General features: G+C 40.1%; 1 protein-coding gene across 1 annotated transcript in view; it reads left to right on the forward strand.

Moving 5' to 3' along the window:
- CRYBG1 (crystallin beta-gamma domain containing 1) overlaps positions 1-26,009 on the forward strand; it is a 193,408-nt gene that overhangs the window by 150,712 nt on the left and 16,687 nt on the right. Inside the window, exons 9-15 of the mRNA XM_059083840.2 lie at positions 11,770-11,896; positions 14,995-15,030; positions 16,036-16,184; positions 16,891-17,017; positions 17,109-17,254; positions 25,562-25,688; positions 25,888-25,920. Of these exons, the coding sequence (XP_058939823.1) occupies positions 11,770-11,896; positions 14,995-15,030; positions 16,036-16,184; positions 16,891-17,017; positions 17,109-17,254; positions 25,562-25,688; positions 25,888-25,920 (745 nt within the window). The remainder of the gene's footprint in view (positions 1-11,769; positions 11,897-14,994; positions 15,031-16,035; positions 16,185-16,890; positions 17,018-17,108; positions 17,255-25,561; positions 25,689-25,887; positions 25,921-26,009) is intronic.

Here is a 26,009-nt window from a genome sequence, read left to right on the forward strand (position 1 = left end):
AATTTTATCTTTGTGTATGTTTTCTAATCAATTCATAATATATTCAGTGGTTATATATATAATTTATAAATATATATTCAGAGACTGCTCAAGAGATTTTATAATGGAATATGCATAAGATAATACATATGTAATGAGTCCGAAGGTAAATACTACAAGAAACATAAATTATGGAGAGGAACAGTGGAAGTGCTACTTTAGAGAGTAGTTGGGAATGTCCCTGGTGACCTTTAAGCAGAGACCTGAGGAAGTGAGGGAGTCAGCTGCGGGACATCTGAGGGAGGCAGAGCACGGGAGTGTCCTAGGCAGGAAGCCCAGCATTTGCAAAGCCCTCCAGGGGATGTTTGGGCAACAGGTGGGAGGTCTGGCTGCCTTAAAGTGAGCTAGGAGGACCAGTGATGGGAGAGAGGCCTCGTGTCACGTCAGACCTTGAAGGACTTGGGAGGGATTTTAGATGGCTCCAAGTGACGTGAGAACTCATCGGAGGATTTTGATCTAACTTGTGTTTTAGGAGGATCACTCTAGCCGCTGTGTAAAAATAGATTGTAAAGAGGGAAGAATGGAAGCAAAGAAATCAGTTAGGAGGTCACTGCAGTTACATAGGCAAGAGGTTTTGGTGACGTGGCATGATAGTAGTGGTGAAAAATGGTCAGATTCTGGATACATTTTGAAGACAGAACCAACATGTGCTGACAGATTTTATGTGGGGTGTTAGGGGCTGAGAAATGTCCAGGGTTTGGGACCCCAGCATTTACGGGAATGGAGAAAACTAGGAGGGAGAATGAAATCCAGGAGTTCGGTTTGTGAGGTTAAGTTGGAGATGCCAACTGCACATTCAAGTAAGAGGTCAGGAAGGTGACTGGATGCATGACACTGGAATTTGGAGTTGGGGTGAGGCTGGAGATAAAATCAGGAGTCATCAGCCCGGAGAGCTAGACAAGATCTCACGGGGAGTGAGTGTAAAGAGCAGAAAAGCCATCTGAGCTTCGGGCACTTTTGTATTTAGTGATTGGTGAGAAAAGGAGGAATCTAAACAAAAAAAGTGTCTTCATCTCTTGCTGCCTTTTATTTTTTTAACATCAAAGAGATCCCTACATCTTTTTTCTCAAAGCATTTAATGTTGAGAAATATCACTTTCCTTAGAAGAATGAAATAGGCGTCTGCCATAATATGTTAATCTCCATGTCTGGAAGATTTCATGACTCAGGCTTAGGCTATGTGGAAGTATAATGAGCTACACTTAAAGTTTCTTACTTTGACAGTAAGTTTAATCTAGTCTTATAGGTGCCGGGACATTTTTTAATAGCCACATATTCTTTGATCAGTGCTGTTATGAAATATTTGATGTATAAGAATATATGTATATGTGAATTACGAAGCCTAGTAGTCAAGCCCCCACGTGCCCATCACCCAACTGAGAACCTCACCGTTACCAGTGCTGCCGCAGGACCTGGCATAGCCCTCCTGCTCCCATCCCCCTGACTCCTCTATGTGTGGGACCCTTCTCTGAAATTTTGTGGTTTTCTCGTTCCCTTATTTTATAGTTTCATCCTATAGTATCTGTCCCTGCACTGTTTTTGTTGTGCTTGCTTTTGAACTTTATAAAAATGTTATCAAACTTCCGTGTGGCTTGTTCCTTTTTCTTTACGTTGTTACTGAGATTACCCATATTGATGAGTATATCTGTACTTACTCTTTTTGTTCGTTTTAAATTTATTTTTTGGCTGCATTGGGTCTTTTTTTTTTTTTTTCTAATAGGACTCTATTCACAGGAGTCTTAGCCTCTAGAAATGTTTTGCTTTGAAAGAAAGCTATAATTGATCTTTTCTTTAGAATTGTTTTATATGTTATATAACCACATGTAAAAATTATAACTAATGAATTCAATCAAACTCCAAATATTAATCCTCTGAAAGTAGCTTTTAGGTTAAGATTTTAAGTGTGGCTCAATTTTATACCTTCAGTTGACTTGTCATCTATTGAAAGAAGGCCCACTTGGATGGGAGCCCCATCTTCCTCTCTGCCTTGACCCAGGTGGGCCTGTGCTCATACACATTCCTACTTGTCGGCATGACCGTTTCTCAGATGTCAGCTCTCTGATGGGTTCAAGAAATTTTGTAATCTTCTACTTTACCCAGCTTTTTCTTCTTGTTAGGATAACACTCTTTGCAACTTTCTCCATCTTAAGTGGAAACCAGCAGTCCCCACTGTGATGATTTTTAAAAATTAATTAATTATTTTATACAGTAGGTTCTTATTAGTCATCCATTCTACACACATCAGTGTATATATGTCAATCCCAATCTCCCAATTCAACCCGCCACCACCCCCACCACTTTCCCTTCTTGGTGTCCATATGTTTGTTCTCTACATCTGTGTCTCTATTTCTGCCCTACAAACCGGTTCATCTGTACCATTTTTCTAGGTTCCACATATATGCATTAATATACGATATTTGTTTTTCTCTTTCTGACTTACTTCACTCTGTATAACAGTCTCATTCACCCACATCTCTACAAATGACCCAATTTTGTTCCTTTTTATGACTGAGTAATACTCCATTGTATATATGTACCACATCTTCTTTAGCCATTCATCTGTTGATGGGCATTTAGGTTGCTTCCATGTCCTGGCTATTGTAAATAGTGCTGCAATGAACATTGGGGTGCATGTGTCTTTTTAAATTATGGTTTTTTCTGGGTATATGCCCAGTAGTGGGATAGCTGGGTTATATGGTAATTCTATTTTTAGTTTTTCAAGGAACCTCCAATACTGTTCTCCATAGTGGCTGTATCAGTTTACATTCCCACCAACAGTGCAAGAGGGTTCCCTTTTCTCCACACCCTCTCCAGCATTTGTTGTTTGTAGATTTTCTGATGATGCCCATTCTAACTGGTGTGAGGTGATACTTCATTGTAGTTTTGATTTGCATTTCTCTAATGATTAGTGATGTTGAGCAGCTTTTCATGTGCTTCTTGGCCATCTGTATGTCGTCTTTGGAGAAATGTCTGTTTAGGTCTTCTGCCCATTTTTGGATTGGGTTGTTTGTTTTTTTAATATTGAGCTGCATGAGCTGTTTATATATTTTGGAAATTAATCCTTTGTCCGTTGATTCGTTTGCAAATACTTTCTCCCATTCTGAGGGTTGTCTTTTCGTCTTGTTTATGGTTTCCTTTGCTGTGCAAAAGGTTTTAAGTTTCATTAGGTCCCATTTGTTTATTTTTGTTTTTATTTCCATTACTCTAGGAGGTGGATTAAAAAAGATCTTGCTGTGATTTACGTCAAAGAGTGTTCTTCCTATGTTTTCCTCTAAGAGTTTTATAATGTCTGGTCTTCATTTAGGTCTCTAATCCATTTTGAATTTATTTTTGTGTATGGTGTTAGGGAATGTTCTAATTTTATTCTTTTACATGTAGCTGTCCAGTTTTCCCAGCACCACTTATTGAAGAGACTGTCCTTTCTCCATTGTACATCCTTGCCTCCTTTGTCATAGATTAGTTGACCATAGGTGCGTGAGTTTATCTCTGGGCTTTCTATCTTGTTCCATTGATCTATATTTCTTTTTCTGTGCCAGTACCATAATGTCTTGATTACTGTAGTTTTGTAGTATAGTCTGAAGTCAGGGCATCTGATTCCTCCAGCTCTGTTTTTTCCCTGAAGACTGCTTTGGCTATTTGGGGTGTTTTGTGTCTCCATACAAATTTTAAGATTTTTTGTTCTCGTTCTTTAAAAAATGCCATTGGTAATTGGATACAGATTGCATCGAATCTGTAGATTGCTTTGGGTAGTATAGTCATTTTCACAATATTGATTCTTCCAATCCAAGAACATGGTATATCTCTCCATCTGTTGGTATCATCTTTAATTTCTTTCATCAGTGTCTTACAGTTTTCTGCAAAGAGGTCTTTTGTCTCCCTAGGTAGGTTTATCCTAGATGTTTTATTCTTTTTGTTGCGGTGGTAAATGGGAGTGTTTCCTTAATTTCTCGTTCAGGTTTTCCATCATTAGTGTATAGGAATGCAAGAGGTTTCTGTGGATTAATTTTGTATCCTGCAACTTTACCAAATTCATTGATTAGCTCTAGTAGTTTTCTGGTGGCATCTTTAGGATTCTCTATGTATAGTATCATGTCATCTGCAAACAGTGACGGTTTTACTACTTTTTTTCCAATTTGGATTCCTTTTATTTCTTTTTCTTCTCTGTTTGCCTGGCTAGGGCTTCCAAAACTATGTTGAATAATAGTGGTGAGAGTGGACATCCTTGTCTTGTTCCTGATCTTAGAGGAAGTGCTTTCAGTTTTTCACCATTGAGAATGATGTTTGCTGTGGGTTTGTCGTATATGGCCTTTATCATGTTGAGGTATGTTCCCTCTCTGACCACTTCCTGAAGAGTTTTTATCATAAATTGGTGTTGAATTTTGTCAAAAGCTTCTTCTGCATCTATTGAGATGATCATATGGTTTTTATTCTTCAGTTTGTTATTATGTATCACATTGATTGATTTGCGTATATTGAAGAATCCCTGCATCCCTGGGATAAATCCCACTTGATCATGGTGTATGATCCTTTTATTTATCACTGATATTCATCAGTGATATTGGTCTGTAATTTCCTTTTTCTGTAGGATCTTTGTCTGGTTTTGGTATCAGGGTGATGGTGGCCTCATAGAATGAGTTTGGGAGTGTTCCTTCCTCTGCAATTTTTTGGAAGAGTTTGAGAAAGATGAGTGTTAGCTGTTCTCTAAATGTTTGATAGAATTCACCTGTGAAACCATGTGGTCCTGGACTTTTGTTTGTTGGAAGATTTTTTCTTTTTTTTTTTTTTTTTTTTTTTTTTGCAGTACTTGGTACACAGGCCTCTCACTATTGTGGCCTCTCCTGTTGCAGAGCACAGGCTCCAGACATGCAGGCTCAGCGCGCATGGCTCACAGGCCTAGCCGCTCCGCCCCATGTGGGAACTTCCCAGACCAGGGCACGAACCTGTGTCCCCTGCATCATCAGGCGGGCTCTCAACCACTGTGCCACCAGGGAAGCCCGTAAGATTTTTAATCACAGTTTCAATTTCATTACTTGTGATTGGTTTGTTCTTATTTTCTATTTCTTCCTGGTTCAATCTTGGAAGGTTATACCTCTCTGATAATTTGTCCATTTCTTCCAGGTTGTCCATTTTATTGGCATAGAGTTGCTTGTAGTAGTCTCTTAGGATGCTTTGTATTTCTGCAGTGTTGTAACTTCTCCTTTTTCATTTCTAATTTTATTGATTTGAGTCCTCTTCCTCTTTTTCTTGGTGAGTCTGGCTAATGGTTTATCAATTTTGTTTATCTTCTCAAAGAACCACCCTTTAGTTTTATTGATCTTTGCTATTGTGTTCTTTGTTTCTATTTCAGTTATTTCTGCTCTGATCTTTATGATTTCTTTCCTTCTGCTAACTTTGGGTTTTGTTTGTTCTTCCTTCTCTAATTCCTTTAGGTGTAAGGTTAGGGTGTTTATTTGAGATTTTTCTTGTTTCTTGAGGTAGGCTTGTATAGCTATAAACTTCCCTCTTAGAACTGCTTTTGCTGCATCCCATAGGTTTTGGGATTGTCGTGTTTTCATTGTCATTTGTCTCTAGGTACTTTTTATTTCCTCTTTAATTTCTTCAGTGATCTCTTGGTTATTTAGTAATGCATTGTTGAGCCTCCATGTGTTTGTGTTTTTTACATTTTTTTTCCCTGTAATTGATTTCTAATCTCATAGCATTGTGGTCAGAAAAGATGCTTGATATGATTTCAATTTTCTTAAATTTACTGAGGCTTGATTTGTGACCTAAGATGTGATCTATCCTGAAGAATGTTCCTTGCGCACTTGAGAAGAAAGTGTAATCTGCCATTTTTGGATGGAATGTCCTATAAATATCAATTAAATCTATCTGGTTTATTGTGTCATTTAAAGCTTCTGTTTCCTTATTTATTTTCATTTTGGATGATCTGTCCTTTGGTGTAAGTGAGGTGTTAAAGTCCCCCACTATTATTGTGTTACTGTCGATTTTTTCTTTTACAACTGTTAGCAGTTGCCTTATGTTTTGAGGTGCTCCTATGTTGGGTGCATATATATTTATAATTGTTCTATCTTCTTCTTGGATTGATCCCTTGATCATTATGTAGTGTCCCTCCTTGTCTCTTGTGACATTCTTTTTTTTAAAGTCTATTTTATCTGATAAGAGTGTTGCTACTCCAGCTTTCTTTTGATTTCCACTTGCATGGAATATCTTTTTCTATCCCTTCACTTTCAGTCTGTATGTGTCCCTAGGTCTGAAGTGGGTCTCTTGTAGACAGCATATGTATGGGTCTTGTTTTTGTATCCATTCAGCAAGCCTGTGTCTTTTGGTTGGAGCATTTAATTCGTTCACATTTAAGGTAATTATCGATATGTATGTTCCTATGACCATTTTCTGAATTGTTTTGGGTTTGTTTTTGTGGGTCCTTTTCTTCTTTTGTGTTTCCCACTTAGAGAAGTTCCTTTAGTATTTGTTGTAGAGCTGGTTTGGTGGTGCTGAATTCTCTTAGCTTTTGTTTGTCTGTAAAGCTTTTGATTTCTCCATCGAATCTGAATGAGATCCTTGCCGGGGTAGAGTAATCTTGGTTGTAGGTTCTTCCCTTTCATCACTTTAAGTATAAAATGCCACTCCCTTCTGGCTTGTAGCGTTTCTGCTGAGAAATCAGCTGTTAATCTTATGGGAGTTCCCTTGTATGTTATTTATCATTTTTCCCTTGCTGCTTTCAATAATTTTTCTTTGTCTTTAATTTTTGCCAATTTGATTACTATGTGTCTCGGAGTGTTTCTCCTTGGATTTATCCTGTATGGGACTTGCTGCGCTTCCTGGACTTGGGTGGCTATTTCCTTTCCCATGTTATCGAAGTTTTCGACTATAATCTCTGCAAATATTTTCTCGGGTCCTTTCTCACTCTCTTCTCCTTCTGGGACCCCTATAATGTGAATGTTGTTGTGTTTAATGTTGTCCCAGAGGTCTCTTAGGCTGTCTTCATTTCTTTTCATTCTTTTTTCTTTATTCTGTTCTGCAGCAGAATTCCACCATTCTGTCTTCCAGGTCACTTATCCGTTCTTCTGCCTCAGTTATTCTGCTATTGACTCCTTCTAGTGTATTTTTCTTTTCAGTTATTGTGTTATTCATCTCTGTTTGTTCATTCTTCTAGGTCTTTGTTAAACATTTCTTGCATCTTCTCGATCTTTACCTCCCTTCTTTTTCCAAGGTCCTGCATCATCTTCACTATCATTATTCTGAATTCTTTTTCTGGAAAGTTGCCTATCTGCTTCATTTAGTTGTTTTTCTGGGGTTTTATCTTGTTCCTTCATCTGGTACATAGCCCTCTGCCTTTTCATCTTGTCTGTCTTTCTGTGAATATGGTTTTTGTTCCGCAGGCTGCAGGATTGTAGTTCTTCTTGCTTCTGCTGTCTGCCCTCTGGTGGATGAGGCTGTCTAAGAGGCTAGGGCAAGTTTCCTGATGGGAGGGACTGGTGGTGGGTAGAGCTGGCTGTTGCTCTAGTGGGCAGAGCTCAGTAAAACTTTAATCCGCTTGTCTGCTGATGGATGGGGCTGGGTTCCCTCCCTGTTGGTTGTTTGGCCTGAGGTGACCCAACACTGGAGCCTACTCAGGCTCTTTGGTGGGGCTAATGGTGGACTCGGGGAGGGCTCACGCCAAGGAGTAGTTCCCAGAACTTCTGCTGCTGGTGTCCTTGTTCCTTGGTGAGCCACAGCTGCCCCCCGCCTCTGCAGGAGACCCTCCAACACTACCAGGTAGGTCTGGGTTAGACTCCTATGGGGTCACTGCTCCTTCCCCTGGGTCCCGATATGCACACTGCTTTGTGTGTGCCCTCCAAGAGTGGAGTGTCTGTTTCCCCCAGTCCTGTCAGAGTCCTGCAATCAAATCCCACTAGCCTTCAAAGTCTGCTTCTCTTGGAATTCCTCCTCCCGTTGCCAGTCCCCCGGGTTTGGAAGCCTGACCTGGGGCTCAGAACCTTCACTCCAGTGGGTAGATTTCTGTGCTGTAAGTGTTCTTCAGTTTGTGAGTCACCCACCCAGCAGTTATGGGATTTGATTTTATTGTGATTGTGCCCCTCCTACCATCTCATTGTGGCTTCTCCTTTGTCTTTGGATGTGGAGTATCTTTTTTGGTGAGTTCCAGTGTCTTCCTGTCAATGATTGTTCAGCAGTTAGTTGTGATGCTGGTGTTTTTACAAGAGGGAGTGTGAGCACCTCCTTCTACTCCTCCATCTTGAACCAATCTCCTGCGTTGGGTCTTTGTTGCTGCGTGCAGGCTTTCTCTGGTTGCGGTGAGTGGGGGCTACTCTTCCTTGTGGTGCATGGGCTTCTCACTGTGGTGGTTTCTCTTGTTGTGGAGCATGGGCTCTAGGCGCGCGGCTTCAGTAGTTGCAGCACACGGGCTCAGTAGTTGTGGCGTGTGGGCTTCAGTAATTGTGGCTCATGGGCTTAGTAGTTGTGGTTCGTGGGCTCTAGAGCGCAGGCTCAGTAGTTGTAGCGCACGGGCCTAGTTGCTCTGCCACATGTGGGATCTTCCCGGACCAGGGATCAAACCCGTGTCCCCTGCATTGGCAGGAGGATTCTTAACCACTGAGCCACCAGGGAAGTCCCAGCCCCTGACTTTTTGAAGAATTTAGATCAGCTGCTTAGAGAATGTGCTACATTCTGGATTTTCTGAGTGTTTCCTCATGATATCATTTAACTCATTCTTCTGTCACCTGAATTTTCTGTATAGAGGTGGTTGGGTCTGCAGGTATGATCAGATGCATATTGAAGAGTTTTGACAAGGTTGCTACTTTCTATAGGTAGTGGTGTATATTCGTGCTGTATCACAACTTGCGGTACATGCCAGCCTGCTTCTCATTAATGATCCCAAGTTTGATTGCTTGGTTAAATTGGTGCTTTCCACATCTCCCCATTGTAAAGGCACATTTCCCCGCTTGAGGTACAGAGCTCACCCTCCTCTGAATAACCTCAAAGTTGGCACGTTCGTACTTAATCTTTTGAGTACCCCGCTGGTTTCTGTATGTAGCCAACATTCATGTGCAGCCATGTCTGGAGAATAAGACTGAGGATCCGCTGGAAATACTGTTTTTTTGTTTGTTTAAGAACAGTGAACAAGATAAGACCAATTTTTCTTGTCTGTCTCAAAGGGTATTTCTGAAAGAGTAATTATGCAAATGTTTTTAACGAATGGATGGCCATTGTTATTAGTTCAACAATATTCATTTGTATGTATACTTCTGTTATTTTTTTAAAAGTTCTTTGTAGTCATACTGTTTATTCATAATATAGGCAAAAGCTCATTACCTGAGTACATGGGAAAATAAAAGAATACCTTTAGAAAGTGAAATAACACTGCCTGAAGGCAGTTTCCTCCTCTCTTGAGCGCCTTGTGAATAATGTATCTTGTTGGAATAGAATTTAGGGGAAAAGGATCACACTCTGTATAGGAATTTTCAAATTCCAAAGTCCACCGAACATTCATAAATGTCTGTTTGAGTTACCCAGGAGGCCCTTAGCACGTACTCACTGAGGAGGGACCCTCAGAACAGCAGTCTATTCAAGTGTGCCAGTTTATATTTTCAGTTTTTTGATAAATTACCCTTGATCCCAAATTACCTTTCTTCTATGAATGTGATTGCGACTAAACCATGTGCTTCAAGGAAAGTGAGATATTTAGTATCAGATGAATACATACCCTCAGAACTCAATCTATAGAAGGAAAGACTTAATGAAAGGGTACTTCAGTAAGCATCAGTGTCAGAATCTCAGAATCACTGGTTTATGAGCTGTCCATTGTGTTTATGAAAAATTCATCTTGTTTACTTGTGAAGAGTCAGACTTCAAGGCACTTGGCTAGTTAGCCAAATACCACAATTTATGACAAGCTGGCATTATTTAGCTAGGGCATCAGTGTGCGGTGTACCTGTGAGAGCTTTGAGCTCCAAAAAAGATGTAATGCATCCTTAACTGTCATGCTTTCTTGTGGTTTAGGGATATTGCAGTGATATTTAAAAGATGTCTATTTTTTTCCCTTAATTTTTTATTGAAGTATATATAACATTTGTATTAAAAGGTACACAACAAATCATACATGTGTAAACTGAGTGAATTTTCAAAGTGTAACCATCATTCAGATCAAGAAATAGTGCATAACCAGTATCTTAGAAGCTCCCCCTCATTCCTGCCTTCTCCTGGTTTTCCTTGTAACTATTATCCTGACTTATAACCCTGTGGATTAGTTTTGATCACACACCCATACACCACACACAGGCTCTCAGCATTCGTGTGTGTGTGTGTGTGTGTGTGTGTGTGTGGACAGGTCTTCAGTGGGATTTTGATTATAAAACTGTATAATTAGTCGAACAAAGTTACTGATTTATCCAGGGGAACCTTTAACAAAAACCATCACCAAAAATATGCCCTTGGGGGCTTCCCTGGTGGCGCAGTGGTTGAGGGTCCGCCTGCCGATGCAGGAGACACGGGTTCGTGCCCTGGTCCGGGAGGATCCCGCGTGCCGCGGAGCAACTAGGCCCGTGAGCCATGGCCACTGAGCCTGTGCGTCCGGAGCCTGTGCTCCGCAGCGGGAGAGGCCGCAACAGTGAGAGGCCCGCATACCGAAAAAAAAAAAAAAATGCCCTTGGGCCAAAATTGTGAACAAGAGAAAAACAAAGAGGGGAGAATCAGAACCATTTTGCTGGTAGAAGGTTGCCTTTACAACCATCCTCTTCTTGGTTCTGTATTCTGGGAAACATGGTCACGTTACCCCACCTAGGATGCTTTAGCAAGACTAATAAAGAATTGTCGAGTGTAAGTGATCAGCGAGAATTCCTTATTTGTTTATGAAGAGGAGTGTGAGGCTTCTGATTTCCTGACTGCAGCAGAAGTGACAGCTGACAAGTCTGATAGAAGGGTGTGCTATTGAAAAGCCATAAAAATCACGTCCAAGAGCTCAACAAGCTTTGGGCCTGGGAACAAGCAGCCTTAGACTCTCAAAAGCCCCACAGACGTCACTGTGCATTGAGTCATGCTCACAGCAATGATCTTGAGTCATTTTGAAATTACGTTCAGTGCACTCTCTGGAAAGAGAAGCGTTGCTGTCAAATAACGATTGGGAGCTTGGCTTTGGAGTCAGCTAGGATCAGCCCTGCATTTGGTACTTGTAGCTGTGTGACCCTGGGCAATTTACTTAACCTCATCTGTAAAATGGGGACAATAGTATTTTCTCCCAATAGCATTGTTGTGAGGATTATGTAGAATTCTGAGTGGCATTCCTTGTAAGCTCTTTTGTTAGATGTTATTAATTTTTGACTGTGAACAATGATTAGGTGGAACATCCTGTTCTTTGGTTACAAATGGGATGTAACCTTTTGAAACATTTGAGATCTCCTGGGTAGAGCCTCTCTAAACACATATAGTACAAAAGATAACTACTTTTATTACTTGGAAATAATAGAGACATTTACACTTTGAAGCAGTTCATAGTAGAAAGTAAAATAAGTGGACAAAGACAGCTAAGCCAAGGAGACTAGTAAAGGCTCAAGAAGAGGTACATATAATGGCTTATTCCTCTTTGAGTTTAATGTTGCTTTATTACCTAAGTGGAACTGTACATAATCCAGATCCACATCCTCTCCTGTTCTGTTCCTCTCTTATTAGTGGGGTGCTGTGTCCCACTGACAGAAATGATGAATTGTCTCTATTTCTTCCTTCCTTGGTACTTATTTAGATGGCTGATTTACGAAGAGCCTGGATTTCAGGGTGTCCCTTTTATCCTGGAACCTGGTGAATACCCTGACTTATCCTTCTGGGATACAGAGGAGGCGTACATTGGATCCATGCGGCCTCTGAAAATGGTAAAGATGGAATCCAACGATGTGTTCTTAGAATCAGTAATTCTTTGCTTAATTTTGATAATTCATGGGATGTGACTTTAAAGTAATAAAGCAGACTTTTAAAAAACAAATATGTAGAAGATGGGACCTATTGCTAGATAGAAATAATAGAAAGGTTAACTTGCTAGATGCTACAGATGAAAAAATGTGGATAAGCCTATGGCCTTGGCCTTTCAAGGTGTTCTCGGCCTTACAGAGCCGCTGATGTGTGTGCAAAGCTCAGCCCAGAGCAGAAATGAGAAAGTGAAGAATTAAACCTTTGTGGAAGAACAGGAGGACGGACAGATAAAGTCCAACTTGTAGGTGTTAGAAAAGAGAAGGGGGATAATTAGGAGAGCTTCACAATAAACCACGCAGGATTAATTTAGATGGAGAAGTCAGAGTACACTGCATGATCCAGCGCAGAGCTGGGCAAGGACGGGGCTTGCTGCAGACCAGCCAGTTGTAGTGACAGGAGGCCAGGCAGGCGGCAGCTTTGGGGGCCCTGGAGCTGGATGTCGGAATGAGTGTTGTTCTCCAAAGCTTTTGCCTTAGAAAGGGCCTGTGCTTCCTGCCCCTGTATTTTGCCTTGTTCTTCGTCTGTTTCATCTGCAAGACTCGAAGCGTTGGGAGGATCCAGGCTGCACCTGTTTTTGACTCCATGTTGAGCTGCATTGTAGTAGGTGCTCACTAAAAACCTACAGCATGAGTGAGGCTCCTGTTACAAATGTGTTCCTGAAATTCCACTTTGTGATTGTCTTCTGAGGCAGTTTGAGACAAATTAGAAGGACAGGAAGATACCCCTCCTGACAAAGCTTGTAGTTTAATTACCTAGATGTCTGCTGGTCTTCATGCAAATAATGTTGGGCTTTTTTTCTAAAGTTAAATCCATTTTCAAAGAACAAAGTTTTGTTAGTTTTATGAATGTATGGAAGAATCGCCTCAGGTTTTGAAGGCAGGTTCTTTTTAATACATCTTTATTGGAGTATAATTGCTTCACAATGTTGTTAGTTTCTGCCGTACAACAAAATGAATCAGCTGTATGCACACACACATCCCCATATCACCTTCCTCTTGTGTCTCCCTCCCACCTTCCCTATCCCACCCCTCTAGGTGGTCACAAAGCACTGAGCTGATCTCCCTGTGCTATGCTATGCAGCTGTTTCCCACCAGCTATCCATTTTACATTTGGTAGTGTATATATATGTCAGTGCTACTCTCTAAGTTGGTCCCAGCTTACCCTTCCCCTCTGTGTCCTCAAGTCCATTCTCAATGTCTGCATCTTTATTCCTGCCCTACCACTAGGTTCATCAGTACCATTTTTCTAGATTCCATATATATGCGTTAGCATACGGTATTTGTTTTTCTGACTTACTTCACTCTGTATGACAGACTCCGGGTCCATCCACCTCACTGTAAATAACTCAGTTTCGTTCCTTTTCATGGCTGAGTAATATTCCATTGTACATATGTGCCACACCTCCTTTATCCATTTGTCTGTCAATGGACATTTAGGTTGTTTCCATGTCCTGGCTATTGTAAATAGAGCTGCAGTGAACATTTGTGGTACATGTATCTCTCTTTTTTTTTTTTTTAGCGTAAGTAAATTTTATTTTTTTTGTACATCAGGTTCTTATTAATTATCTGTTTCATACAAATTAGTGTATATATGTCAATCCCAATCTCACAGTTCATCCCACCACCACCACCCCATACTACATGTATCTTTCTGAGTTATGGCTTTCTCAGGGTACATGCCCAGTCGTGGGTTGAAGGCAGTTTTTAATGATAAGCAGCAGAACTGTGAAGTTCACAGCATTCAAAAAGGATTACTTTTGAAAAGCGTACTTACTTGGCTGTATGAGCCCTGGTTTGTTGATAAAATCAGCCACGTTCCTTTATAATTACAGTTCATTTGCTGTATTTGGGCATCTTTGGCTGTACTTTTGTTTTAAGGTTTTTAAACATATATATATAACTGATTCACTTTGTTGTAAAGCAGAAACTAACACACCATTGTAAAGCAATTATACTCCAATAAAGATGTTAAACAAAAAAAACAAACATAGGTGAAAAATATCCTTCTTACTTTCCCATTGCTGATTTTAACTTTTACCCTATTTAATATTTGTATGAGATACCTCTTCTATGGTTTATTTTTAATGAGATTTTTGGATTAAAAAAACATTTTTATTATAAAAGTATAGCAACCCCCATAGACCCATCCTTCGGGATTTTTTTTTTTTTTTTTTTTTTTGTGGTACCTGGGCCCCTCACTGTTGTGGCCTCTCCCGTTGCGGAGCACAGGCTCCGGATGCGCAGGCTCAGCGGCCATGGCTCACGGGCCCAGCCGCTCCGCGGCATGGTGGGGATCTTCCCGGACCGGGGCACGAACCCGCGTCCCCTGCATCGGCATGCGGACTCTCAACCACTGCGCCACCAGGGAAGCCCCAGGATGTTTTAAATTTAGCTAACAGTTTACCTGGTTATTTCAAAAGTCCTTCAGATCATATTGTGAACTTGAGGGAAAACAGTTTTGTAAGCCAGCGGTTGCAAAATCAAATGCCTCCGGGGCCAGGCAGCAAATAGGCATGAGTAGAAGGGCAGGGAGTTGAACTGTGGAAGAGGTGGAGACAGGCAAACCAGAGCCTGTATCCTGGCTGGAGGGTGAGCCCAATTAATAAGCGCAGAAGGTGAAGGTTGCTGCCTGTGAGAATTTGGGTCCAGAGATGTCAGATCTTAGGACTCCTTTTTAAGGTAAGTGAGAAATAATGCATTTTTTTGAGAAGTTTACTGAGTTAAAACAAACAAAAAAACCCCTAACACTCATTTGGTTAAAAAGCACAGCTACTGTACAGATTCAGCTTATAGACCGCCTCTGTGAGACTCTGCTTTAGACAGTCTTCCTCATATCTTCCCTGCATTTTTGGTAATTTTAGAACTGTCTCAACATTGATTAAACAAACAGGAATGTGGTTGCTCTGCAGTTCCATGGCTTACCGCAGACTGCTGTGGGTAATAGAAAATGGTAACGTATCAGTGACAAACCACTTTTCTTATTATGTTATTTTTCTTTTCAGGGTGGCCGTAAAGTTGAATTCCCTATAGATCCAAAGGTAATCTATATGTTTAAAAAATTTTATTCCCGTTCCATCTCCACGAAGGTTATACTTGTGTGATTTTACATATCAGCTTCCATAAAACATAATTGCAGCCAAAGGAAGTTGTCCAACTTACACGGCATCCTTCAGGCTGGAAAGTGATGCTGACGGCACCAGTTATCACTAACAGTATACATAGCCGTGGCTCAAAGCGTTCGCTGTTGTATTAAGTTTGTAGTTTGTGGTTGTATTTACTAACTGCAGTACCTGTTGCTACTTGCCAGTTATAGCAAGGAAAAACCTCACTTTGCAAGACAAGTTCTCCCTACTCCCAGATGCTCTTGCTGTTAGTTCTACTTCACACATCTATGACACATAGTTTGATCTATAGTTTGTTTCATTTTTAAAGCAACTTAGAATACTTTGGTTCCTTAGTTTGGCCTGAGCAAAATTCTAAATATCAGTTCTAGACATTGAACAAAACCCAATTATGCATAAACTGTCTTTTGAACCTTGACTTCAGGCTACTCCACAGCAGAAAAAAATTCTGATTTTTAAAATTACATTTCATGGGGCTTCCCTGGTGGCGCAGTGGTTAAGAATCCGCCTGCCAAGGCAGGGGACACGGGTTCGAGCCCTTGTCCGGGAATATCCTACGGGCCGCGGAGCAACTAAGCCCATGCGCCACAACTACTGAGCCCGTATGCCACAGCTACTGAAGCCCGTGCGCCTAGAGCCCATGCTCCACAACAAGAGAAGCCACCGCAATGAGAAGCCTGCACACCACAACAAAGAGTAGCCCCCGCTTGCTGCAACTAAAGAAAGCCTGTGCACAGCCAACGAAGACCTAATGCAGCCAAAAATAAATGAATAAATTTATTTAAAAATTACAAGATACTGTTATTTAGTTAATGTAAAAAATATGATTAGAAAATTTTAATTTGTGTTCAATGTTTAATGTTTGGCTATTGAGATATTTAACTTTCAACAAATTACTAGCATATCTTATTTATGTTATAGGTAGTTATTTATGAAAAGCCTTTCTTTGAAGGAAAATGTATGGAACTAGAAAAAGAGGTGTGTAATTTTATCATGGAAGGAGGTGAAACACCTGGAGATGAACATTTGCCCCTTACATCAGTGGGATCTATGAAAGTTCTAAGAGGCATGTAAGTAGACAGGAGTGACCTGTAAGGATTTCTTTTTATTCCCTTTAATAAAGTAAAAAAACATGTTCTCTCTCTCCCAAAGATAGCATTTCAGATTGTATGGTAGAGTGAATTTCAAACATGTTTTCTTAAGCTAGTTGTGACCTGGACCTGACACAGCAGTCTGATGGGCTGGTTTGGGGTCAGTCAGCTGAGCAAGGCTGATAAATTGGCCCATCCAGATTGATCAAATCTACAATCTTGTTTATTAATATTATGCTCCAAACTATTGAACTGTTAGTTTGCTTTCTATTTTTTAGGATCGTATTTTGCACTTTATAGATCTTAACATATTTCCTTTAGAATTGTACACTGAAAATGGCTTGTAAATAGCCCAAAATATACAATATTTTAATTACTATTGGAAGAAAGTTCATTCAGTTTTATTTGCTGAAGTTCTTTTGAGTCAGTTCTTAAACATACACGTTCAGACACACATGTATGCATGCACACTGACCCCACCATACTCCTTTATGGAACGTTGGTGTATGCTTCTAAGGTTGATTTCTTGGGGCCATTCTGTCAGTGTCTTATATGCTAGGGAAGCATTCCAATAGTCATAATGCATGAGTCCATGTCTAGCTTTATAGCTATTTATATTTGTCAATGAAACTGATACTTTAACACTACTGAAAATTTCTACTCCTTCATGTTCTTTTTGTTGTAGTTGGGTTGCTTATGAGAAGCCTGGCTTCACCGGTCATCAGTATTTGCTTGAAGAAGGAGAATATAAGGACTGGAATGACTGGGGAGGCTACAGTGGAGAACTTCAGTCTTTACGACCTATATTAGGTGTAAGTTAAAGAAAAGCTAATGGCTAATACTTGGGCGTTTTGGGATAATAAATGGCTAGCCTTTGAATATTGAATTTTTTTTTCTCAATAGGATTTTTCAAATGCTCACATGATAATGTACAATGAAAAAAACTTTGGATCCAAAGGTTCCAGTATTGATGTATTAGGAATTGTTGCTAATTTAAAGGAGACTGGATACGGAGTGAAGACACAGTCTGTTAATGTACTGAGTGGAGTGTAAGTGTAATAACCCAATTGGGATTTTAAATATGGGTTTCATTTTGGTTTGTGTTAAAGTAATGGAGTCTCTGACCCAGAGTAGCACTCAATAAGTACATATCTCAAAAAGTAAACATTAAGTCAGCCATTTAATACTTACTGCCACTATATTTTAATAGCTGCTTTTAAAAATCTTTCTCATATAGTATTTTTTTAATATGTAATATAACATTGGAGCAGCCTTTTGAGTTTCATGATAGAAACCTACAGATCCACTTCCCTTGTCATTCTTCATGGAAAGAACTCATGAATTTCTTATGATGGGAAACAAATAATAATGATCTAACATTAGAAACCTGAGGTTGGGACAAAGTCCCATTTGATTTTCCTAAGGTCCTATACCTGCTCCATTATATTTCCTCACTTTCATGTATAATGTACAGCAGAGTTAATTATATTAATCATATTCTAGATTATATCCCCAGTATTTATCTTATAACTGGAAGTTTGTACTTTTTGACCATCTTCATCCAACTCCCCCTCTCCCCCGACTCCCCAACTCTAGTAACCACAAATTTGATCTTTCCATGAGTTTGTTTTTTAAGTATAATTGGACTTTCAACAGCATGTTGGTTTGTGGTGTACAGCATAGTGATGCAATATTTCTATGCATTTCAAAATGATCACCATGATAAGTCTAGTTACCTTCTGTCACCATACAAAAAAAGAACATAACTGATAATATTCCTCATGCTGTACATTTCACTCCTGTGACTCATTTTGTAACTGGAAGTTTGTACCTCTTAATTTCCCTCACCTATTTTACTAAGCCTCCCACACCCCTCCACTCTGGCAACCACCTGTTCTCTGTATCTGTAACTGTTTCCTGTTTTGTTTGTTCAGTTGTTTTGTTTTTTAGATTCCACATATAAATGAAATCGTATGGTGTTTGTCTGACTTATTTCACTTAGCATAATACTCTCTAGGTCCACCCATGTTGTCACAAATGGCAAAATTTCATTCTTTTTCATGGCTAATATAATTTATATATATATATACACACACACACCACATCTATCTATCCATGTAGATAAATAGGTTGCTTCCATATCTTGGCTATTGTGAATAATGCTGCAATGAACATAGAGGTGCACATATCCTTTTGAATTAGTATTTTTGTTTTTTGGTGGGCTTTTTTTTGGGAAAAATACCCAGAAGTGAAATTGCTGGATTGTATAGTAGTTCTATTTTTAACGTTTTGAGGAACCTCCATACTATTTTCCAGTGTCTGCACCATTTACATTCCCACCCAGTTCACAAGGATTACCTTTTCTCTACATCCTCACCAACAATTGTTGTTTGTTGCCTTTTTGATAATAGCCATTCTGACAGGTGCGAGGCACTATCTCATTGTGGTTTTGATTTGCATTTTTCCTGATGATTAGTTATATTGAGCATCTTTTCATGTGCCTCTTGGCCATATGTAGGTCTTTTTTGGAAAAATGTCTCTTTAGGGCCTCTGCCCATTTTGTAATTTGGTTGCTTGCTTTTTTCATGTTGGGTTGTATGAGTCCTTTGTATATGTGGAATATTAACCCCTTACCGGGTACATTGTTTGCAAATATCTTTTCCCATTCAGTAGGCAGCCTTTTCCTTTGGTTGATAGTTTTCATTGTTGTGCAATAGCTTTGTAGTTTGATGTGGTCCCTTTTGTTTATTTTTGTTCTTATTTCCCTTGCCTGAGGAGACACAGCCAAAAAAATATTGCTAAGACTGAAGTCAAAGAGCCTACTGCCTGTGTTTTCTTCTAGGAGTTTTATGGTTTCAGGTCTTATGTGTAAGTCTTTAGTGCATTTTGGGTTTATTTTTTTATATGGTGTGAGAAAGTAGTCCAATTTGATTCTTTTGCATGTAGCTGTTGAGTTTTCCCAAAATGATTTACTGAAGAATCTGTCTTCCCCTTTGTATATTCTTGCCTCCTCTGTGGTAGATTAACTGACCATGTAGGTGGGTTCAGTTCTGGGCTCTATGTTATTTTAATATAAAAATAATTGCTTCAGTGTACCTGGAATTAGCAGTTGAATGTTTTACTAATGCTAAAGTAAGTTTTTATTGAAAGATGATTGGTCAAGACTCTTTGGGATGCAAGTGACTGCAGGTCAGTCTAAACTGGCATAAATGATAAAAATGCAATATTTTGACGTGCATAAGTGAAAAGTCTTGGGAAAGATTTTGCTTGCATCACGGCTAACGCAGGGATTCAGACACTGTCATTAGGACTTGGTCTCTCTGTCTCTTGACTGTGCTTTTGTTGTGCTGGCCCCACTTCAGCAGGTGCTTTTTGTTACTGAGGTGAAGCTCCTACTTCCTGCCACACAACAGGCCATTAAATCGAGAGATGAGGTTTGGGGACAAGGAATAGCAACTTTATTTGAAAAGCCGGAAGACTGAGAAGGTGGCAGACTGGTGTCCAAAAGAGCCATCTTGCTGGGGTTGGGATGCTAGTTTCTTTTATAGAACAAACAGGGGGAGGTGAGGAGGTAAAGTTAAAAAGGTGATAAGTTGTTGCAAATAACTTCTTGGTTCTGACCAGCCTCCCCAGGGGATGTGCTAATTTGGTGGACCCGGTGGGGAATGTTTCCTGTGAACTCAAACAAAAGTATTTTAGCTTAACACTTGGGCATGGGAGGCAGGGTTCCCAGAGGTGGGCTATTTTGTTTACTTTATGGCAACATCCCTTTAGGGATTAACTTGTAGCAAAAGCAATAAGGTTAAAGTTCAAGAAAAGGATCCAGTATGGATTCAGATTTGTTTTCCCTATTCCGCTTTCTATCTGGGACCTGTGGCAGGAGCATCTTGCTCTTGTTCTCAAATCTCACTGCTTCTAGTGGAAAGCTTCTCTTTGCCACAGAAGTTCCAGGTTTGACTTTGATTCTGTATGCTTAAGGCATGTGCACCTGTCTGAACCAATTACTGTAGCCAAGGAGATGGCTATGCCTGTGTTCCGTGCCCAGCCCTGCAGCTGAGATACAGGGTCAGTCCCATGGGGACTACTAGTGTATAATAGGGCTGAGGAGTTCCCCAGGAAAGTAAGAAAGAGTGGGTACAGATACTGGATTGGTGAAAGCAGATGTCTGTTAAAAGTGAGCTATACAGTTATTTTTATGGTCCAGGATGATGTCAGTTATAAGTGAGAGTATTCTTAAATGGTCATATGAAATCATTTGACACTGATTCTGTTAAAAATGTTTGGTGTTAGGCTTTTATGCTATGAGTAACATAGACTATGTGTCATTCTAACCTCAACTGTATTTTAAGGGGCTTCCCACAATAGCCCTGGATATTTGAGATGTGTCTACAATGTAATATGCTTTTAGTGTTAGTCACGTTCACTAAATTCTTGTGTTGGTTACACCATCTTGACAGAATGACTTCAGTGACTTCTGGGGCTTCCATTCTTAGCAGGAAATGCCTTCTCCTGGGTCCTGTTCTGGAACCCTAACATATTAGAATCTGCCATAGACAGAAGGTATGATACGGCATTCAGAAGTTATCTGAAATATTGCTGTGGCTCTATAGTATTTTTGATTGTCTTTAAAATGAACTATTTAGGGCTTCCCTGGTGGCGCAGTGGTTGAGAGTCCGCCTGCCGATGCAGGGGACAAGGGTTCGTGCCCCGGTCCGGGAAGATCCCACATGCCGCCGAGCGGCTGGGTCCGTGAGCTGAGCCTGCGCGTCTGGAGCCTGTGCTCCGCAACGGGAGAGGCCGCAACAGTGAGAGGCCCGCGTATCACAAAAAAAAAAAAAATAAAAAAAAATAAAATGAACTATTTAGAGGGAAAATACAATGACCAACTCAATGTGGGGAAACAGTGGCGCATTTTCATACTCACCAGGTGTGTTGGTTTTATTAGTCAGAGCCCAGTCATGTACCCTAGCAGAGGAAGCAAAAGGATGCTGGGTGGAATTCCCTTAGGGCATTTATGTAGATTATGCTGTTAGCTGCCTGTAGAATTATTGTGCCTGGAGCCAGTCTCTCTTTTTTAACCAGCCCTTATTTACTTAAAATCCCTTTCCTTTATAAAATGTTGCTTTTATATGTTTCTATTTTTAGTTATTTCTAGTTACATTTCCTGGCTTAGAGGTTTGTGGGTTTTTTTTTTTTTTTGGTTGTAGCCGTTGAGTTTCGTTGTTGGGAGGAAGTTGAAAGGAGGCATGCATGTGCGCGCGCGCACACACACACACACACACACCTTCCTTTTAAATTCTGTGGTTGTAGAAGCACTTCTGTGCTTACCAGGGCCAGCTGCTTCCTCATATTTCATTCAGTCGATCCGCTTGATAAATATTTATTGAGGTCTATTATGTGCAAAGCGTTGTATTATATCCTCAAAAGAAGTTACAGTATTTATATGAAACCTAATTATTGCTACAAAATACGCAAAGATTAAGTGCTTTGGGGATCCACTGGCAGAGAGAGATTAATTTCCAGTTTGGACACAGGGAAGACTTTGGAGGAGGTGGCATTGGAGTTCAGCCCTGCAGGATAGGAAGGTTGAGATGTGCCACTGTCACATGCGTAATAAATTCCCTGGGTGGTAAACTCATTAGCTCTGAAACGGGGAACAGCCTTCAGGAAGCATCCTCACAAATCCAGCAAATGAGGTTTTAGGAACCGCATTTTGTTTCTGGTTGAAACATCAAAAGAGTTGCCTTTACACATCCCTCCTAATCATTTTCTAGTTCTGTGCTGTCCTCTTGTTCAAATAGTAGAAACTGGGCTAATTTTTTAAAAACTCAGAGCAAAATGAAATATTTCTAGAGTCCAGATTTTTAAAAAAGGTGTTGGTTTTGAGTTTTTTCCTTTACCCTCCACAGAAGGGCAGGTTTGCCATGCTGCCCTTAAATTCTGAGCAGTGACCCCAACAGGCTAAGACCTGTTTGTACTTATACTTGGCAATCTTATAGACAGAGAAGTGTTGATTCACATGTACAGAATATGCTTAAACAAGGACAGGAAGGAGTTTTTTTCTTAAAAGTTTCAGGTATAAGTTATAAATAGACTCTAGATCATAGATATACCAGAGAATCTCAGAAATGAATTTTGGATTTGGGGCTGCATCTTGGAAGGAAAACAACACTATTGTCAATTCAAGTGACATTTTAATAAATGGTTTTCCTTTTTCAACTTCAGTGGGTTAGATAGGCATACTTGGGTGTTGGGTATTTTCTTACAGGTAATTTATTTTAGTTTTATAGAGAAATACAGTACTCACACTTGTTTTAAAAAAAAAAAAGCACTGGCTAAAGTGTCATCCAAGGTTTGCTCAGTTGTCACCTTCTCTCCTGTGTATTCAGTCTTTCCCTCCTCACTGGCTGTTTTCCCTCCAAACCTTAAAGTCAAACAATCAAGCAAAAAGGACTTTACCCCCTGTTTCCCTCTAACTTGCTATAGACCCAGAGCCTTGCCAGGAATACTTTTTTGTGATATGTCTTATCCTCTTTAATTTTTTTTTTAGGGCTTGGCTTTTGTAAAGTAGATTTACTTGCTCTGCAGAAATTCCTCCCCACATAGCAGTGTTCTGGGCTCCCGCTTTGTTGTCATTTCTCTTCATGATTCGTGATAAGCCAAAGGCTGTGTGAACAGAGGCCACACACAGAGGCACCTGTGAGCTGTACAGCCTCCCACCCTGTCAACACTGGGATCTTGGTCAATGCCCTTACTTAAAAATGAAAATACGGACTTTCACAAAGGTTAAATGACCTCTAAAGTTATCTGAAAGTTAGTGTCATGACCACACCTAGAACCAGGCCTCCTAATTCCTCACTTCACAATGTTGAAGAATAGGATTTTTAAAGTTGTTTATGAAGTTCTGAAGTGGGAAAAGTGGCATTTTCTGAAATAGACTGTGATTGGTGCTTATAGCAGTTTCTCCATTCAGCTGTCCAGAAATGAGTCCACAGATGTTAGCTGTCATAGCTAATTATCACTTGAGATTTTTACAGTGTTCTTCTTTATGGCCGCTCATTTCCAAGTAATAACTGCACTTGAGTTTTTAAGTCAAGCCCTTCAGATAGTAAAACTGTAATCTGTTCTAATTGTGAAGCATGTGGGCTGTTTTAGGTATGGCTTAATGGAATGATAAGTGAAAAAACTACAAGGGTAAGTGGCAGCTGGTGAGCCTCAGGAGACTCGGTCAAGGGTTCATTAATCCCTGGCCACTAATTGACAGGTCATTTCCCATTCAGAACAAACACCAACAAATAATACCATGTGATGCTTCTTACCCATCTCTGAACTTTCGAGGGCAAGGATTTTGTCTTTTTTTCATCTTGCATTCCTAATGCCAGTCTAGTTCCCAGCACGTGGTACATGGCCAATCAGTTTGTTGAATGAATAAACGAATTACTTTTTCTGTGTCTTTAGGTTTTCTTTTCAGTAAAACGTGAAAACCAGTACCTCCCTGTTACTGAGTCCGAGCTCATACTGCTTGCTGCGCAACAGGCTAGTAAATTGAGAGACAAGGTGTTAGGGCAAGGAATAGTGACTTTATTTAGAAAGCCAGCAGATGGAGAAGATGGTGGGCTAGTGGCCCAAAGAACCATCCTCCCCGACTTAGAATTCAGGCTTCTTTACTCAGAATTCAGGCTTCTTTTATACTAAAAGGCAAGGGGCTGTGGTAGGTTGTTGCCAACTTCTTGGTGCTGGAATCCTTTGTTCTTGCAGCTGTCTACGTAGGTCTGGTCACAGTGTTCCTAGAAACCTCCACAAGACAGTTGTTTTCTGTTCTGCAACTTGATTTATCTCTAGGTGAATGGAAAAGTTTTACACTAAAGCTTTACAGGTCAGAGCCTTGAGAATGGAGTATCATGTATATTTCAGGCTATAGGCAGCATTCCTTTACAGAGCTGCAGAGCCAGCATGACTAAGCACAGGCAACAGAGCGCAAAGGTTAGAGCTAAAGGACTAGATCTAATACGGAGTCAGGTTGGTTATTCTGTGTTACATCCCTAAAAGATTAAATGTGATAATAGATGTGAATGCATTTTGGAAAGTTCTGAGCATATATATGGGCATAAAGGTATTATTCCTTTAAGCTGTGAGAGGATCAATATAAGGCAATGAATTAACTGAGGAGAAACAGAATTGAAAAACTGTTTACCCTTCAAAGACTTTATCTTTGTATAAGAAATAGCATCAGGGGGCTTCCCTGGTGGCGCAGTGGTTGAGAGTCCGCCTGCCAATGCAGGGGACACAGGTTCGTGCCGCGGTCTGGGAGGATCCCACATGCCGTGGAGCGGCTGGGCCCGTGAGCCATGGCCGCTGAGCCTGCGCGTCCGGAGCCTTGTGCTCCGCAACGGGAGAGGCCACAGCAGTGAGAGGCCCGCGTACCACTAAAAAAAAAAAAAAAAAAAAAAAAAGAGCATCAGTAAGTTGGTTTTGTTGATTCTCCTCTCTGAGTGTGGATCATTTAAAAGATAACAAATATGAAAACATTCCAAAAGAGATTCATTCTTAGTATTCTCAAGAGTTTGTTCAGTTTTGCTTATTACATAGTTGTGTCATGTTGGAAATCCTGATTGAAACAAAATTTTCATTATTTAGCTGTTTTATCTTTTTTTCTTTAAGCATTTTTTTATGTCAGCTTTTTTTTTCCAGTGTGGTTTGTTGTGTAATAGAGACATAGCTTCCTGTAGTATCTTTCTGGAAAAATACTTTAATGTTGATAACAAAAAGAATTCTTACTTGCTTATTAAAGGAACTTTTTTTTTTTTTTTTTGTGGTACGCGGGCCTCTCACCGCTGCGGCCTCTCCCGCCACGGAGCACAGGCTCTGGACGCGCAGGCCCAGCGGCCACGGCTCACGGGCCCAGCCGCTCTGCGGCACGCGGGATCCTCCCGGACCGAGGCACGAACCCGCGCCCCTTGCACCGGCAGGCGGACTCCCAACCACTGCGCCACCAGGGAAGCCCTAAAGGAACTTTTATAGCTACTTCTTGAAAGTCCAAATTGTTTCCTTAGAATAGAATTAGAAATAAATATAGAGAAATGGGCTTATTAGAGTTTCCTCAGGGAATAAGATTTGATAAGTGAGAACACCAAAAGGTTCATGTGAAGATACTCTTTCACTAGCCACTTTGATTTGTCCTGCAGACAAATCTATCTGCCCCTAAAAGATGAATGGAGAACCATTAATTATTCAGATTACTTATTAGTAAAACAAATGAAAGTTGCTATACAATGTATATTTATCCAAATGGGTGATATTTTTATTGTAAATGTAAACTATGAACTATAACAAGTCAGTGTTTTTTGTTTCTTTAGATGGGTAGCCTATGAAAATCCTGACTTCACAGGAGAACAGTATATACTGGATAAAGGCTTTTATACCAGCTTTGAGGACTGGGGAGGCAAAAATTGTAAGATCTCTTCTGTTCAACCCATATGTTTGGTAAGGAGTTACATTTTTCTCTAAGAAGAGTTAACTGAATTTTGGATTCCCTTAATGTGTGCTTCTGGTTCATGTAATACTTAACTATAGAAACTATCCTGAGATTATTTTTAATGGTAATTGTTAATGATCTACAGAAAAAATTTTCAAGATGTCTGCCCTACTCATTTCCTTTTCTCTTCCCCTTAAAAATTCTTAGGATTCTTTCACCAGCCCAGGGAGACAAAATCAGGTAACTTAACAAACATTCTATCTTTCATAATTAGAAACCTTCCATTAAAAAGCTGAATTTATGTGTAAAACATCATACATTTGGGAACA

This window comes from Kogia breviceps, chromosome 13, assembly GCF_026419965.1.
Source record: "Kogia breviceps isolate mKogBre1 chromosome 13, mKogBre1 haplotype 1, whole genome shotgun sequence".
NCBI lineage: Eukaryota > Metazoa > Chordata > Mammalia > Artiodactyla > Physeteridae > Kogia > Kogia breviceps.